Genomic DNA, 16,185 nt, shown 5'->3' on the forward strand with positions numbered 1-16,185 from the left:
TCCTGGTCACTCCCTAAAGATCTCAACCCGATATCTAGGTCACCGGAGAGAATCGAGTAAATGGTAATACATTACTTCTAATGCTATCATCACGGTGCTGAACTGATGAAACGATAGGTGATCAATGTTAATCAAATCAACAAAATCACTCTTACCATTTATGCATCTTCTTCCAAGAAATCTTGTAAATACACCTCCATGGTTGATTCTTGTTGTTATCTGTGTTGGATAATGATCTATGAACAAAATAGAAGGAAAAAAAGGTTAATATCAATTGACCTATCTATTGACAAAAATATGGAGTAAAAAACAATGACAAATGCTTATGATAAACATCTGTTGGATTCCATTCTTCTTCTAAATTTCTTCATAAAATCCACGATAATGACATTGTAGTTGAAGTTCTCGATGATTACTAGTGATTTTGTGTGAGACTGAGAGTGAGAGTGAGAGTGAGAGTGATGGTGTAGTTTGGTGGGGGATACGAAAAGTTATCTAAATAAATTAGATAGTTTGGTTAAAAAGATAGAGAAAACAATTTCGAACAAAAATACCCCTGCCACTAATGACGGAAATAGACGGAGTTAACGACCATGTCCTTCTTTCAAAGCAAAATCCAAACCTCAGGGACTACAACTTGATTTATTGAAGTACATGTCGCACTTTTAAAGAAATCAATAAACATGAGGGACCAAAAGCATAATTCTCTCTTTTACTTATGTTAACAAAGTTCTCTTAAATAATTTCAAAATAAGCACAAATCTAAACTATTTAAATGAATAAAATTTTGAATTAAAATAAATATTATAGTTTTTTATTTGATAATTAAATTATAAATTTATGGTTGATGTTAGTTAATATTTTAAGGGCCGTTTACCAAATACTTACCCGATAAGTGTTTACCGGTCAAATATAACACTATTAAATACTTACCGGGTAAGATTTTAGTCCACCAAAACGACATTGTATGCAACAATTTACCCGGTAAGCACTTACCGTAGTAAGAGTTGTCGTCCGCACTTACCCGGTAAGACTTTTGTTCTTTATATCGTTCTTACCGGATAAGATTCTTGGTACTTACCATATTCATCCGGTGAGGTAACGTAATTTGATAAGCACTTATCCGATAAACGTTTGGTAAACGACCCCTTAGTGAATATTTAGACTGAAGTAAATAAATTTTATTTTTCGTATTTGATTAATAAATTAAAATTTATAAAATAATAATAAAGACTATGTAAAAAGAAATTAATTTGAATAAATAATTTATAAGTACATGGATATAAATGGTCTTAAACTCCGTAAATATAGTCGAACATACCACAGTATATGTCCCAAAATAACAATGGTGCCACGTGTTCACGTTGGCATCTCAACGACTACGAAGCTTCGTCCTATTTTTCCGCAATACAATTTCATCACTATATAAGTATAAACCCCCCAGAAATTGAAAAATTACATGACTAAATGGAAGCCATGAACGTCGTCCTCCTCCTCCTTTTCCCTCTGTTCTTCACCATCACGATTCAATCCTCCCCCAAACCCTCATTATCACTGCCACGTTTCGTCAATTCTCTCAGACAAAACTCCAGTAATGAGACGATCGACGTCCCTGCTCCGGAGTACTTCGAGGTCACTCTCCCACTTCCCACCGACGACGCTACTCCGGCATGCTCCGTCAACGTACTTAGTGACAGCTTTGGAAACACCTCCGCCACTACCGGAATCAATGTTTGCTATACTCCACCAAATGCCACATGTGAATGGTCCCACGCCGTCCTTCACTACCAAGCGGAATATAAAGGTGATCAGTACGAAAGTATCGCCGGCGTCTGGATGGACGGAGTCGAGCTGTTGCGGACGAGTACGGCTCAGCCGACTGAAGACGGAGTCCTCTGGAATGTTCGGAAGGACGTGACTAGGTATTCTTCGATTTTCACTCGAGAAAATCTCACTCTCTCCGTCAAGCTCGAAAACCTTGGAAACGGCGAGTTCACTGGCGTTTATCAGGTTAATGTCTCTTTGCTCTTTTACTCTGATAAGGCCGTTAGGTTTCCGGTATCTGTCGTTTCAGGGGAATCAGAAGCTCAGCCGCTGAATAGAAAATTGATTTCTGATAAGACTCGTGAAAATAAGGATAAATTAGAGCTTGATCGAGTGCTAAAATCGTTATATCCCTATGAAAAATCAGCAGATTTGATCGTTCCGATCTCTGGAGCTCTTGATGAGGGGCATTGGTTTAGAATCCATGATGAATCTGATGTACGAACAACAAATGTTCAAATTCCTCCGACGACTTACAAAGCGGTGCTTGAATTATACGTTTCGTTTCATGGAGGCGATGAATTCTGGTACTTGAATCCGCCGGATTCGTATATACAAGCCAACCATTTGCCCACCGGAAGAACTCATGGAGCGTACCGTGAAGTTTTGGTGACAATCGACGGGAAATTGGTCGGAACTGTGATTCCTTTTCCGGTGATATTCGCTAAAGGAATCAATCCTTTGTTTTGGGAGCCAGTTGTGTCCATTGGAGCTTTTGATCTTCCTTCTTATGATATCGATTTAACTCCATTTTTAGGGCTTCTTTCGGACAACAAAATTCATTCAATCGGACTTCAGGTTGCTAATGGCATTTCATATTGGCTGGTGGATGCAAATCTACATCTTTGGTTGGATGATTCAAATGTACAAGCGATCGTGAAGTACGAAGATCCAACAATGGATATCGAAAACGAGTTTGAATTCGAAGGTCTCGAAGGCAAATTCGAGACCGAAGTCGAAAGGAAGACTAAAGCTACATCATGGGTACAATCAAGTTCAGGCCTTCAGAAAACCAAAGTAACACAAGAAATCATCTTCAAAAACAAGCTCAAGATCAAAGATGGCGGAACCACAAAACAACTCGAACAGAAGATCAAAACCACGACCAAAATAAAGATGACAAACGGAATGGGAGAATCAATCGGAAAAATCCAAATGGAGAAAATATATCCTGTCATGATCACCATTCAATCACAGCCATTAGCGGATAAAAACGCCACCCTGATGACCACGAGCGTGGTGCAAAGGCGAAGCGAGAGTTTTTCTAACAAAAGAAGCTCGATATCGAGGGAGTTGAAACACAAGCAAAATTGTACGGGTTCGATGCTGGTGAACGGTAATTCGGTGAACGGTAATTCGGTGATCGGGGGATCGGTAGAAAACCATCAGAGTTACGAGTTCACGAATGAGGCCGGTTGTTATTCTCGAAAGGTTGATGTGGTAGATGGTGTAGTTATTGCAGATGAAACAATGCTGGTTTGTGTAGATTAAGCCATGCTTAATCTGGTAAGACATTCCATGCTCCCTGGAGGTTTTACTGCAAAAGTTTGGTAATTTTGTGTTAAATATGTGGTCATGTGAAATATGTAAGGAGCATGTTAAGGTGATTATTATGTGCGTCAGGTTTTCGGCTTATTTATTTATTTTGAATAAAACTTTGTAATAATGAATTTAGATGGATCTGATATGATACAGTCATTTATTATGTGTTGAATTTTTATCATTCGATCAAATCTAATTAGGGGTTGTTTGACAATTGCTGAATGGTTTGGTGCAGAATGATTAAGTGGTCAGAATGATTAAGAGATTCTCATGATATAGTGCAAAATGAAATATAATTGTTTGGTAACTGTGTACAAAGAAATTAGGGCTTTTGATGGTTAAGAAAGATCCAAGATACAAAATTATTCAGAGGGTTTTATAACCATTAAGAGACAGATTTTTTTTTTCCAAGCAAGATTCACCTCTTAATGATTCAGAGCTTGCATCTTAATGGAACTATTAAGAGGTAAACAAACAACCCCTAACATTGGACATTATATGCGATCCATTCAAATCTAATCCAATGTATGATTGGATCGGATCGGTTCCAACTTTTGAATGTTACTATTAGTTATCTGTTGGAACGGATTGAGTTAATCTAATATCTTAATCCAATTTTCAACCAATTATTCATATATTTTCTAAAGATATTAAAAAACACATACATATAAATATCAACTAAAAAAAATAATATTATGAAATGTTAATGTAGTTATTAATCGGGTGACAATGGGATGAATAATTGGATCAGGTCGGCCCAATTGTATTGTATGTTAGACTGTCATCCAAGAACCGAACGTTGTAATTTGTTTTGAGCCAATGACAATTGGATATCCGATCATGGTTGGTTAGTTTAAACTGAATTGGATGAATTTTTAATGTAATTTGTTTTACTTTAATATTCTATTCTAGGTAACGTATTTTCAAATTTATATAGAAGATGTGAAATCTCAAACATTTAAGTGTTTAACAAATAGTCGTTTTGTCATGTTCTGGCAAATGATGTCGATTTTTTATATAAAATTAATTAGGGGCCTTTTAGCAAATTCTTATCCGGGTATGCACGTACCAAATTAAACTACCTTACCCGATGAATATGACAAAGACCAGGAATCTTACTCGGTAAGAGCGAGGCAATGACTTATAGTCTTACCCGGTAAGTGAGGGGAACAACTCTTACCACGATTAGCGCTTACCGGGTAAATTATTGCATATAATGCCGTTTTTGTTGACTAAAATCTTATCTGGTAAGTAAATCATAATGTTGAATTTTACCGATAAGTGCTTTTACCGGATAAGTGTTTGGTAAATGGCCTCTTAATATGGTCTCGACATTCTTAAGTGGTCTTGACACGAACCCAATTTTGTTTTTTCTTTATGTTAAAAAAGTGAAGAAAATCCTTTTTAGTTTTAAAACTGGACGTTATAAAGAGCGTTGGCTTGGTCAAATTTCAGTTCTTAACCAGTCTTTTTTCGAACCAATCTTAAACCAGTTAAGACGTGAAAATGAAAACCATTTTAGATACGAAGGACTAGCTCTAGCACGTGTATGGTCCATGAAGGAATTGTCCTTCTAAGTCTAGTTTTGTAGCATATTTGATTCGAATTCAGATAACGAGTACTTTTTGCATCTCTAGCTGCAAAAATTGATTTATAAAAGGTTTACGACTCAGTGTTAAATATTGAATACATACCTTTTTGGATGACTTTAATCCAAGCTTATTTTTGCATATAAATAATAGGTACGAATGATCTTTCTCCAAATATCTTTTTGCAACATTAGATTTGAATTTATTATTTCACTTGGTGTTGGTGGGGAGTCTACCACGCTTTTTATATCTAATTTCATTTTGTTGGTTCTTTTTATAATTAATGTTGGACAAATTGTATGAAAAAGTAACGTACTTTAACTTGATTCATATTCTAGGTAACATAATTTCAGAACTTCCATTTTCTTACCTAAGATGTAAAGTTGTAAACATTTAAGTACCTGAGTAACCGGTTGAAGCATTAACCGGTTATCATGCTGATGTGGTGAGTAATGAGATGAAATTGGGTTGAATAGCAAATAATTCTGAGTTGGATACCACATAACTCGCCACATCGGCATGATAACCAGTTAATACTTCAACCGGTTACCCGGATACTTAAATATTAAAAACTTTACATCTTAGGTACCAAAATGAAAATTTTGAAGGTACATTACCTAAAATAGATTTCAAGTTAAAATACGTTATATTTTCATGCAATTTTTCGTATAACGTTATCTCCATTTGTAGTAACATCTATTATACATTTCCCACGATATATACACCAAATCATGATCCAATTTTAAGTTCAATGCTACCATTTATACATATGTAATGAACATAGAAATCCATTTTGGATGTCCGGCTTGTTTTTTTTCCCACTTTCTGCCTTTTAATCCGAGTATAATTTTATCTGATCAACATAAAACATGAACCAATGAGAGACTCAGAATGTCAAATTATTCTTACTTCAAGTTGCAGAACATGACCCGTGTGCACCTCTATTAATAGCTAGCTTATAAGTCAACATTTAGTTTCTCAGCTAATATCTAGTTTCCAAACATAATTTAATAAGAACGTTGTTAGTTAATAAACTAGTCATATTTGATAAAATGTAATTGATTAATTTGTATGACAAAATAAGGAACATGATTCGGGAAAAAAAAATGAAAAAAAGTCTAAAACTTACTGAATTGCTATTTTATTTTTTCTCAAAAACTAACTTGTAACTTTTCAAATGGGACTTTTTTGAATAAGTTAAAAAGTAAACTAAGGAGCCGTTTACCAAACACTTACCCGGTAAGTGTTTATCGGTAAAATTTAACACTATTATTTACTTACCGGGTAAGATTCTAGTCTACCAAAATGACATCTTATGCAACAATTTGTTCGGTAAGCGCTTACCATGGTAAGAGTCGTCGCACTCACTTACCAGGTAAGACTTTTGGTCCTTGTCTCGCTCTTACCGAGTAAGATTTTTGGTTCTTTATCATATTTATCCAGTAAGATAATGTAACTTGATAAGTGCTTACTCAGATAAACGTTTGATAAACGGTCCTTCATTTTTTTTTTAAGTAGTTGTACCGCCATGAACCACCGTGACAATGGCGTTTCATTAAATTCAAATTGAATTTTATTTGTTTATGTTATATTATTTCCTATTTTATTCACACTTTCAAGTTTCAACCATACACTTGATATTATCAAATAATGCACGAAGTTTGGATTGTTACATTATATATTAAAATTATAAATAATCTGAGTACAAATTAAACTATTCCGACGAAGTAACATATTTAATTAAAATTACAAATTACATATCACACACTGTTAGTAATAAACTGATTCAATGAATCACAAGAGGTGGTGCCTGATTGGTTTGAGCTTGGCTCCAAATGTCGAAAGTACCAGGAGGTCTCAGGTTCAAAACCAATGAGTAATAAAAATCCCTTGTGGCCATGGAGGTTCAAATGTGGTGACTCCGGACTATCTGCAAAGCAGGTGGTCGTCAGGAGATTAGTCGGCTCGCATAACGGGTTGGATATCCAGGTTAATCAAAAAAAAATATGATTCAGTCATTAAGGTGAAGAATGGTTTTCAATCCTGAAAAAGATGGAAAGAAAAAACATGAGACGATTATGAGATAGAAAATATGGATTATTGTCGCGATGCAAAAATATTACGAGTTGTTAAGCAGCTTAATTTTTAGTATTCAGCTGCTGATTATTTTAAATTAGATAATTAACTCAAAATAATAATCACAGAAAACCTCTTTCCTCATATTAGTTCTTGAATTGGTTATTTCATTTGGAAGCATATACAACTGAACACTTCAAAATTAGGGGCTTTTTGGCAATTGTTGAATGATTTGGTGCAGAATGATTAAGTGGTCAGAATGATTAAGATGCTCTCATAATATAGTGCAAAATGAAATATAATTGTTTGGTAATTGTGTACAATGAAATTACGGTTCTTAATGGTTAAGAGAGATCCAAGATACAAAATCATTCAGAGAGTTTTAGAACCATTAAAAGACAGACTTTTTTTTTGCCAAACAAGATTCACCTCTTAACGGTTCAAATGTTGCCTCTTAATGAAACTATTAAGAGGTAAACAAACAACCCCTTAGTTGCTATTTGGATAAGTAATCATTTTTGTATTACATCATCCCTTTTTTAAGAACCAGATATCTTTTTTCATGTGAATCCATCATCGTAAACATTTTTTTTTATTAACCTAGATATCTAATCCACTATGTGAGCTGACTAATCACAAGGGAATCACCTGCTTTGCAGATAGCTCAGAGTCACCGCATTTGAACCTCCGTGGCCACAAGAGAATTTTTATTCCTCCTTGGATTTGAATCTGGAACCTCCTGGTACTTTTGACCATTGGAGCCAAACTCAAACCAATCAGGCACCATCCTTCTGGTTCATCGTAAACAATTTTATCGTATGTTCTTCAATGATAATACCACTTCTTTATCAGATCCTCCATAACATGATAGGGGACGTTTGCTTTGATGGAATAGTTTTGAGAGATTTAGATTTGGAATTGGAATGATTTGAAATATTTGGTTTGTCGGATTTAGTATGGAATTAAATTCCATTATTTATAAAAATTGTTAAATTACTTTTTATTAATTGATTATTACAAAACAAATGTTTTTAACATACTTTTAGCATTTGTTACACACAAATATTACAAAATCCCGCATAACCAACCAACCTAATGGGATTTCAAAATCCTATGTTTGTAAGATTTCAATGGAATTTCAAATACAGAAAATCTTTCAAACTAAATTTCAAATACATGGGATTAACATGGAACTGAATTTCAAATCCCTCCAAAAAGTCCAATTCCAATCCAAGTCCTCAAACAAAACTGAACCTTGGTTTTAATTTTCACATTTTTTTTGAACTATATAACATATTTTATATACGACAAATGCAACAAATAAACTCACACACATTCCTCATTATTGGTGAGGTTTGAACCTCTAGCCTTCCTAGGAGGCAAGAGGCTCAGATACGCTAGGCCAAAGGCTCTTTGGTTTTAATTTTTACCTTAATGGTTATTACGGTTGAAGTAATTACTGGTTAAAGTATTATTAATTCAGGTCATTTGCCAACAGTAAGAAAAAACAATTATGCACACATATGCCCGTAGATGAATATGTTGAAGATGGTAGATGTTGTTGATTATTCCAATAGTAAGAACTTATCCAACGAAAATGGTTTTATATCTTTTTTCTCTTCAAACGATATTCCAACAATAACAAAATTAGACCCATCTTCATCCATGTGATTGTCGTCTTTATCTCTATCTTCGCTATCGTGCATGTATCAAGCATATATCAAACTCAGTCAAATCTGTATCGAACGTTATTTTTGGTGCAAACACACACATCATTTCTCTTTGTTTTATTAAACACGACATCCTTGTTGTTTTGATTATTGGCAAACGAAATTTTGATGCATTTTGTAGTCTACAAAATTTAAGTAGTTGAGAAACCATAACTTATTTTAAAAAAGTATCTGCAGACTTACACACGTCGCTGTTCAGATATTTTAAACAGTGTTGTTTAAATTATAATTTAATTCTCTTTGATTTCATTTCACAATCAAATAGTCACTAAGGGGCTGTTTGTTTTTTTAATTTTTCACTTAATCTCCTCTTATGTCTGAATCGGTCAGATATAAGAACTTTCAGATCGTTTGTTTTTTTTTTCAAATGAAGAGCTGAATTTGTTTATTTTCCTCTGAATTTTTAAGTGGTAACCCTAGCACTTAAAACCTATTATTTCTATCGTCTCCTTACGTCGTTTGTCTCAGTTTACAAAAGCAAACAGTCTTACTGATTCAGATTTCAGACTTCAGACGTAAAAACAAACAGTCTGACTGATTCAGATTTCAGACTTCAGACGTAAAAACAAACAGTCTGACTGATTCAGATTTCAGACTTCAGCACCACCTCTTAAAATTCAGAAGTGAATTCAGACTTCAACACCTCTTAAAAAACAAACGCCACCTAATTATCACTTGTTGATCATTGATTACATATCAGATCTTGTAAGTGATTGAGTACCTCATCACTATGACAATATCCATGTGGCTTCTTGCAAAAAAAGGAAAAGGTTTCAATCCATTATCTTGTACTCTTTAAGTTATACCATAAAAAGGTTTTCATAGCATCTTAAATAGGCTTGAAGAACACAAATTAGTCCACTAAATAGATCACTTAAGGCCCGTTTATTAAACACTTATTTGATAAGTGCTTACCGGATAAATTTCCTTATCAGATGAACATGAGAAGGGCCAAGAATCTTACCGGGTAAGAGCAATGAAAATGATGGAGAGTCTTACCCGGTAAGTGAGGATGACGACTGTTAACTAGGTAAACGCTTACCTAGTAAATTGTTGCATTCGATGTGTTTTAATGTACTAAAATATTGCGCATCAAAATAAATCATAGTGTTGACTCCCATAAATAAATGTTTAATGGTTAAGCAATTGGGTAAAATGCCCCCTACAAACAAAACTTTACTTTGGGGGTGTTTGGGAAGGCTTTTCAAACTGACTTATTAACTTATTTCAGTTTAGTACCGGAGATAAGCCATTCTGGAGTGTTTGGGTAAAAAAAGAAAGTGCTTATACCGGTACCAAACCGGTAATAAGTAGTTTTTGATAAGTTAATCCTTTGTGACTTATGAAAATTGACTTATTACCGATTTACCATTTTACCCCTGTTAACCCACATCTGTATCGTCTTCTCCGATCGATCCCTTCTCYAGTACGTCAACAGTTCGATCGATCTCTTCCATCACGTCTTCTCCACCTCTTCTCCAGGTACGTCTTCTCCGATCGATCTCTTCTCCGATCGATCTCTTCTATCACAAATCGATACCCTAACCCTAGAGATCGATAACCCTAGATATCGATAACCCTATACGATGAACAAATCGATCGATAACCCACATCTATGCGATCGATCGATAACCCTATGCGATAACCCTAGAGATCGATAACCCTATGCGATCGAGATATCCCACCTGCATCCAGTCTCCGACATCGGTTTTCTGATCGATCGATAACCCACATCTATTTTTTTGTTATTGATATTTTGGTTATAAAAGTTTGACATATCAGCTTACATATAGATGTCTTTTTTGGTCATTTTACATGTATAAGCAAAATTTGCCAAACACTAAAAAACAACTTATCAGCTTATTGCAGTTTGGTACCGCTATAAGCTAATCCAAACACTTTTTACAAAACTCCGGTTTGATACCGCATAAGTTAATAAGCACTTTTACAAAAAAGCATAAGTTGTTTTAAATAAGCAATCCCAAACATCCCCTTTGTCTTCTATGTTTTATATAAATTCATCCCTAAAATAATTCATATCTTGTTGGAGATGCATAAAACATTCATACATACTTTATGCAAATTTCACTTAAATGAAAAAAAAAAATACTTGAATAATGGATTGAAACGTAATTCATAGAGTCAAGGTGATATTAAAAATGATCAAGATTCATATCATTTCTTACGCTTTTCACCTTAACTCTTATTACCATACAATATTTTATCTGAGAATAAAATATTCCATTGGTTTAATGTATAGATGTTGAGGATGTATTATTTACAGGGGTGGAACACGAGCCTTAAAACTTGGGAAGCCAAACCTAATCTTTTATATAAATGTATATTTTGATATAAACAAGTTCAATTTATTTTGGTGTAGAAGATATAATTTAAAACAACAAACTAAGGGGTCGTTTATCTAAACACTTATTCGGTAAGCGTTTAACGGTAAAATTTAACTCTATCATTTACTTATCGATAAGATTTTTAGTCTATCAAAACGACATCGTATGTAACAATTTACCCGGTAAATGTTAACCGTGGTAATAGACGTCACCATCACTTACCGAGTAAGACTCTCGGTCCCTGCCTTCGCTTTTACCAAGTAAGATTTGTGGTCTTTGCCATATTCACCCATTAAAAAAATATGATCTGGTAAACGTTTATCCAAATAAACATTTGGTAAACAACCCCTTAAAACTGAAAACAAAACAAAAGAGTAGAGAGTCTCCATAGGTTGCTTATTTTGCACAATTTCTTTCGTACCAATCTTTTCAATAAACAAATCAAGAAGTAATTCAAAAACTTATCTTTCATAGTCTTGTTTTTTTGTTTTCACCCAAGGAGTAGAAAAGCAGCAACTTTTACTAGATAAGTATTTATCGGACGTCGTTTGTTGGGATTTGTGGTTATATAATGCTTGGATAAATTTCTAGGTTGTGTGTTGGAAAATACTTTCCAAATACTATATTTCGCCATTCAATGTATTAGAGTTGCATGAAGTCGGTACCTGGATTATCTAGAAATTTCATATACAAAACAAGGCACTAGTTTCGTGTGTATGTGTGTGTGTGTGTGTGTATATATATATATATAGGGAAGGGTTCAAACGAGAACCCCTGTGATTTACGAGAATGCGAGAACAACCTATTAACCTCATATTGTGATAAAAAAAATAAAATTAAAATATTTTTAAAATTAAAATTGAAATTTAAAAAGATTAAAAAAATTTAAAATTAAAAGGGTAATAATGGAAATGATATCATAAAATCTTTTAACACGATCACATGATTAATATTGATTATCCTTATCTAATATATCGGTTAAGAATTCAAGGAGACCAACAAAGAAGTCATAACGTCTTATCTAATTAGTTTATCACACATTTATCACAACGAATTACTGACGAAATCAATTAAACGATTTTGTGTGATATGAGTGTGATAATCATGTGATATCAATGTGATATGAGTGTGATAATCATGTGATATCAATATCACTCGACTTGATTATGGTTTCAATGGGTTAGGTTAGACATTATCACAACGATTTCGGATGGTTTCGATAGGTTAGGATTAGATAATCACACATTTATCACAACGAAAACGATTTTGTGTGATATGAGTGTGATATGGGTGTGATAATCATGTGATATCAATATCACTTGACTTGATYATGGTTTCAATGGGTTAGGTTAGACATTATCACAACGATTTYGGATGGTTTCGATAGGTTAGGATTAGAYAATCACACATTTATCACAACGAAAACGATTTTGTGTGATATGATGTGATAATCATGTAATATGGGTGTGATAATCATGTGATATGGGTTTCAAGTCGTCCATTCTAGATCGACAAAAATATGGATACTAACGATATGAAGAAAAGGTATTAAGAAAGTCGACTATCATGAACGATCAGGAGAAGAAGGATGAACGATCTGGAGAAGAAGGTTAGATAAGAAAACTAACCAGAGGAAAACGTGGAGACGTGGTCAACAAAAGGGATAATTATGAAATTGAAATAAAATAAAAATTATAAAAATTACTTAATTACATTACTGCCCTTATTAAATTATTTATATATAATATAAGTTAATTTATTAATTAAAAAAATCTGAGGTTATTAGGTTGTTTTCGCATTCTCGTAAATCACAGGGGTTCTCGTTTGAACCTCCACCTATATATATATAGGTGGAGGTTTAAACGACAATACATCTATTTTACGAGAATGCAAGAACATTTATGGCTTCCAAATATTTAACTCACAATTAAAATTAAAAGAAAATAAATAAATTATCACAAAAAAATCACATAATGAACACACAAGTTGGTTAATGTAGATATGATCATGTTGATTTTCAATTATCACATAATTATTAGATGATTATCACATCAATATCATATTATAAACAATTTTATCAAATTATTATCACGGCAAAACCAGATCATTATCACAGTATTATTACATCATTATTGACAATGAAGCATCGATATAAAAAGTCTCCAATAATAATAATAAAATTTAAGTGATAAAGATAAATATAGGATAACAGAAAATTATGGATAAATACTAATTTCTTTTCATTTATTCTAATTATTTATTATGTGTTAATTAATTTGGAGGCCTAGAACCGTTAATTATGGTATTTTCATAAAACAAGGGTGTTCTCGTTTGAATATTCCCCCCCCCCAACACACACACACACACACACACACACACACACACACATATATATATATATATATATATATATAGCAGATAAGTTTGGTAGCCCAATAAGTTGGTAATTAGCTATAACTGGAGTAGGTGTATATCTCTAATGATTGTATTTCGTTTTCACGTATATCGTCTTCTTGTAACTATTTACACAGTTGGAATGAATGAGAAAAGATCACAGTGTGAATTCGTGAAATATTCAACATATAATGTTTTATGTATTTATATGAGAGATCGACAGTTACAGATAGTTATAACTATTAATGGATAAGATTAAATAGCAGTTACAAACGAATTAGAGTATCATGATCGAAGTCTGACTCCATTGGGGGCAAAGACACTAAGTTTAACTTTACAGTCCAAAGTTATGAACTTGGTCAATTTTCGCAAACCACAAGCCTGGACGCAAAGTCCAGATCTCTGACTCCAAGGTCAAGAGTTAAGGATTTAGTCAATTTTCCCAAGTCTGGACGGAAAGTCCAGATATCTGACTCTAAGGTCCTGAGTATTGGTCAATTTTCAAGTTAACTTCATAAATCTGATTAGAATGATCAGATCTCTTGTTACACTACCCAGACTTATATTTAGTGAATTTTTTTTATTAAGTACGAGTTTTCATAAACTCCAAAAACCTCGGGGCGCTTCCTCAGGCCCCGCCCGTTGACCGGTAACAGGACCATTGCCAAGGGGCTCTGCCCCTTAGAACCCCCTACCTTGTCTTATGGCGATCTAAGGTGATAGAGGTAACTTTTATGGGTATGTATTTGACGCCCCTGTAACTCACTTATGTTTGTCTTATCACCTTCGGTTACATAAACCAAAAACGCAAACCACATATACTTTTCAATTCGTGTTTTATAGAAAACTGAACATTAACGATGATAAATGATTGAGTTCAGTACTTGATTTGAAAAATAATGATGTTTTGGAAAATATGATGATTGTACCTTTAGCGACGGATGTGTTGCTGTGTGGTAGGGTGGGGTCCCTTGCCCCAACAAAACCCACCAAAATTTTCAAAAAAAGCTTTAAAAATTTCTTTTAGTAAAATTTCCTATTAAGCCCCTCAATAAGAAGGCGGCAAGGGCGCGAAAACTAGGTCTTGATCCCAATTTTTGAACCGGTCCGTTTGCACCTAGGGTTGTAATTTGTAAACGAACCGAACCGAACGTTCAACGAACCGTTCGTGAATTGTTTGACGGAAAGTTCATTTATGTTTGTTTATTTAATAAATGAAAGGACATGAACAAATTTTTTGGTTCGTTTAGTTGAACGAACGAATATGAACAAGAGTCTCGTTCGTTCATTTATGTTCGTGAACGTTCGTTCGTTTATGTTCATTTATATTTGTTCGTTTATGTTCATTTATATATTAAGTTTAATGTATAACATTTTGCTTATTTACTTGAATTCAAATAATGTTTATTTATGTTCGTTTCGCCCGTTCGTTTATGTTCGTTCGTTTACGTTCGTTTAGCATGTTAACGAACGAACATAAACGAACACGAACACACTTGATTTCTAAACGAACGGTACGAACATGAACACAAAGATTTTCGTTCGTTTACCGTTCATGTGTCGTTTGTTCGGTTAAGTTAAATGAACGAACATGAACAAGCCTCCGTTCGTGTTCGTTCGGTTCGTTTACAGCCCTATTTGCACCATATACAAACACAGCCGACAACAGATCGATGGACCACATATTTTGTCTCTACTCGACTACTCTCCTGGCGTCTGAACTCTGAAATCGATTTTGAAATCGGTATCTTAGTTCTCCTTCTCCATCTTAATTCTTGGCTTTACGTAAAACACTAAAATACATCTTGCTTTTAATTTCTAATTCTAATTTCTGATTTTATTGATTACTTAGCTTCTGATTTTTGGATGAATCTTGTAAACTGTATCCGTTGGTAAATGGTAATACTATGTTGGTTTTGCAAATTGCAATTTTGTTTCGACTCTGGAGACCGCAATGTTTATTTTTTTTAGAATCTGTTTATTTTTTCACTAAGTTTGTTACAAATCGGTTAATGTCAATCACAAAAATTTGTTTGGTTTGTTCCTTTAGCCATCTGGTTTATTAAGCCGTCAAAATTTGTATTAACATGTAATGTGTTCATTTGATTTAAGTTTAAACAAAATAGAAGAATATATGAATAGTAGCATAATGTATAAGTTTAACCGAAATAATAAAAAGTTAAGTGAAAAATGAACCGAATACATTATCTTTATTCGGTTAACAGAAGTGGTTAAGCCAAAAAAGAATAACCTGAAACTGTTTTCAACGAGTCACAGAGCTCTTAACGGAGTGGTTTAGGTTCTGGAAACGGTTCAGGATCCACTACTAATGCATCTCAATCTTGAAAATTATAAGAATACAAGTCCAAAATAAATTTGAAGATGACATATACATACAACAAAAAGTTTAACCTGTCTTAAATAGATGGTAAAAAAATAATTCAAGATAATATAAAAGGTTTTACAATTAAGCAAAATACACGCTTCCGGTAATTTATTCAAAATCCACAACTTCATATAAGCCTCACACAATCAACCACTCGCTACTCAGTCTTTGATCTGATTAGATATTAAAGACTTAAAGTCGTAAACTCAAATGGTCGCACTTTCAAGCACAATGTGTTATCTATATTATATTATAAAATATTTGACAAACATTTTTAAAAACTATTATTTATGCATGAA

At 33.7% G+C, this 16,185-nt stretch overlaps 1 protein-coding gene across 1 annotated transcript; it reads left to right on the plus strand.

The window, feature by feature from the left end:
• The first annotated feature begins 1,467 nt into the window (after positions 1-1,467).
• Positions 1,468-3,356, plus strand: LOC112524787 (peptide-N4-(N-acetyl-beta-glucosaminyl)asparagine amidase A-like). The gene has a single exon (XM_025134740.1). It carries the CDS (start codon positions 1,468-1,470, stop codon positions 3,313-3,315), a length of 1,848 nt encoding a protein of 615 aa, XP_024990508.1. The 3' UTR covers positions 3,316-3,356.
• The last annotated feature ends 12,829 nt before the right edge of the window (positions 3,357-16,185 follow it).

The sequence above is a fragment of the Cynara cardunculus genome, assembly GCF_001531365.2.
Source record: "Cynara cardunculus var. scolymus isolate 2C chromosome LG 13, CcrdV1, whole genome shotgun sequence".
Classification (NCBI taxonomy): Eukaryota; Viridiplantae; Streptophyta; class Magnoliopsida; order Asterales; family Asteraceae; genus Cynara; species Cynara cardunculus.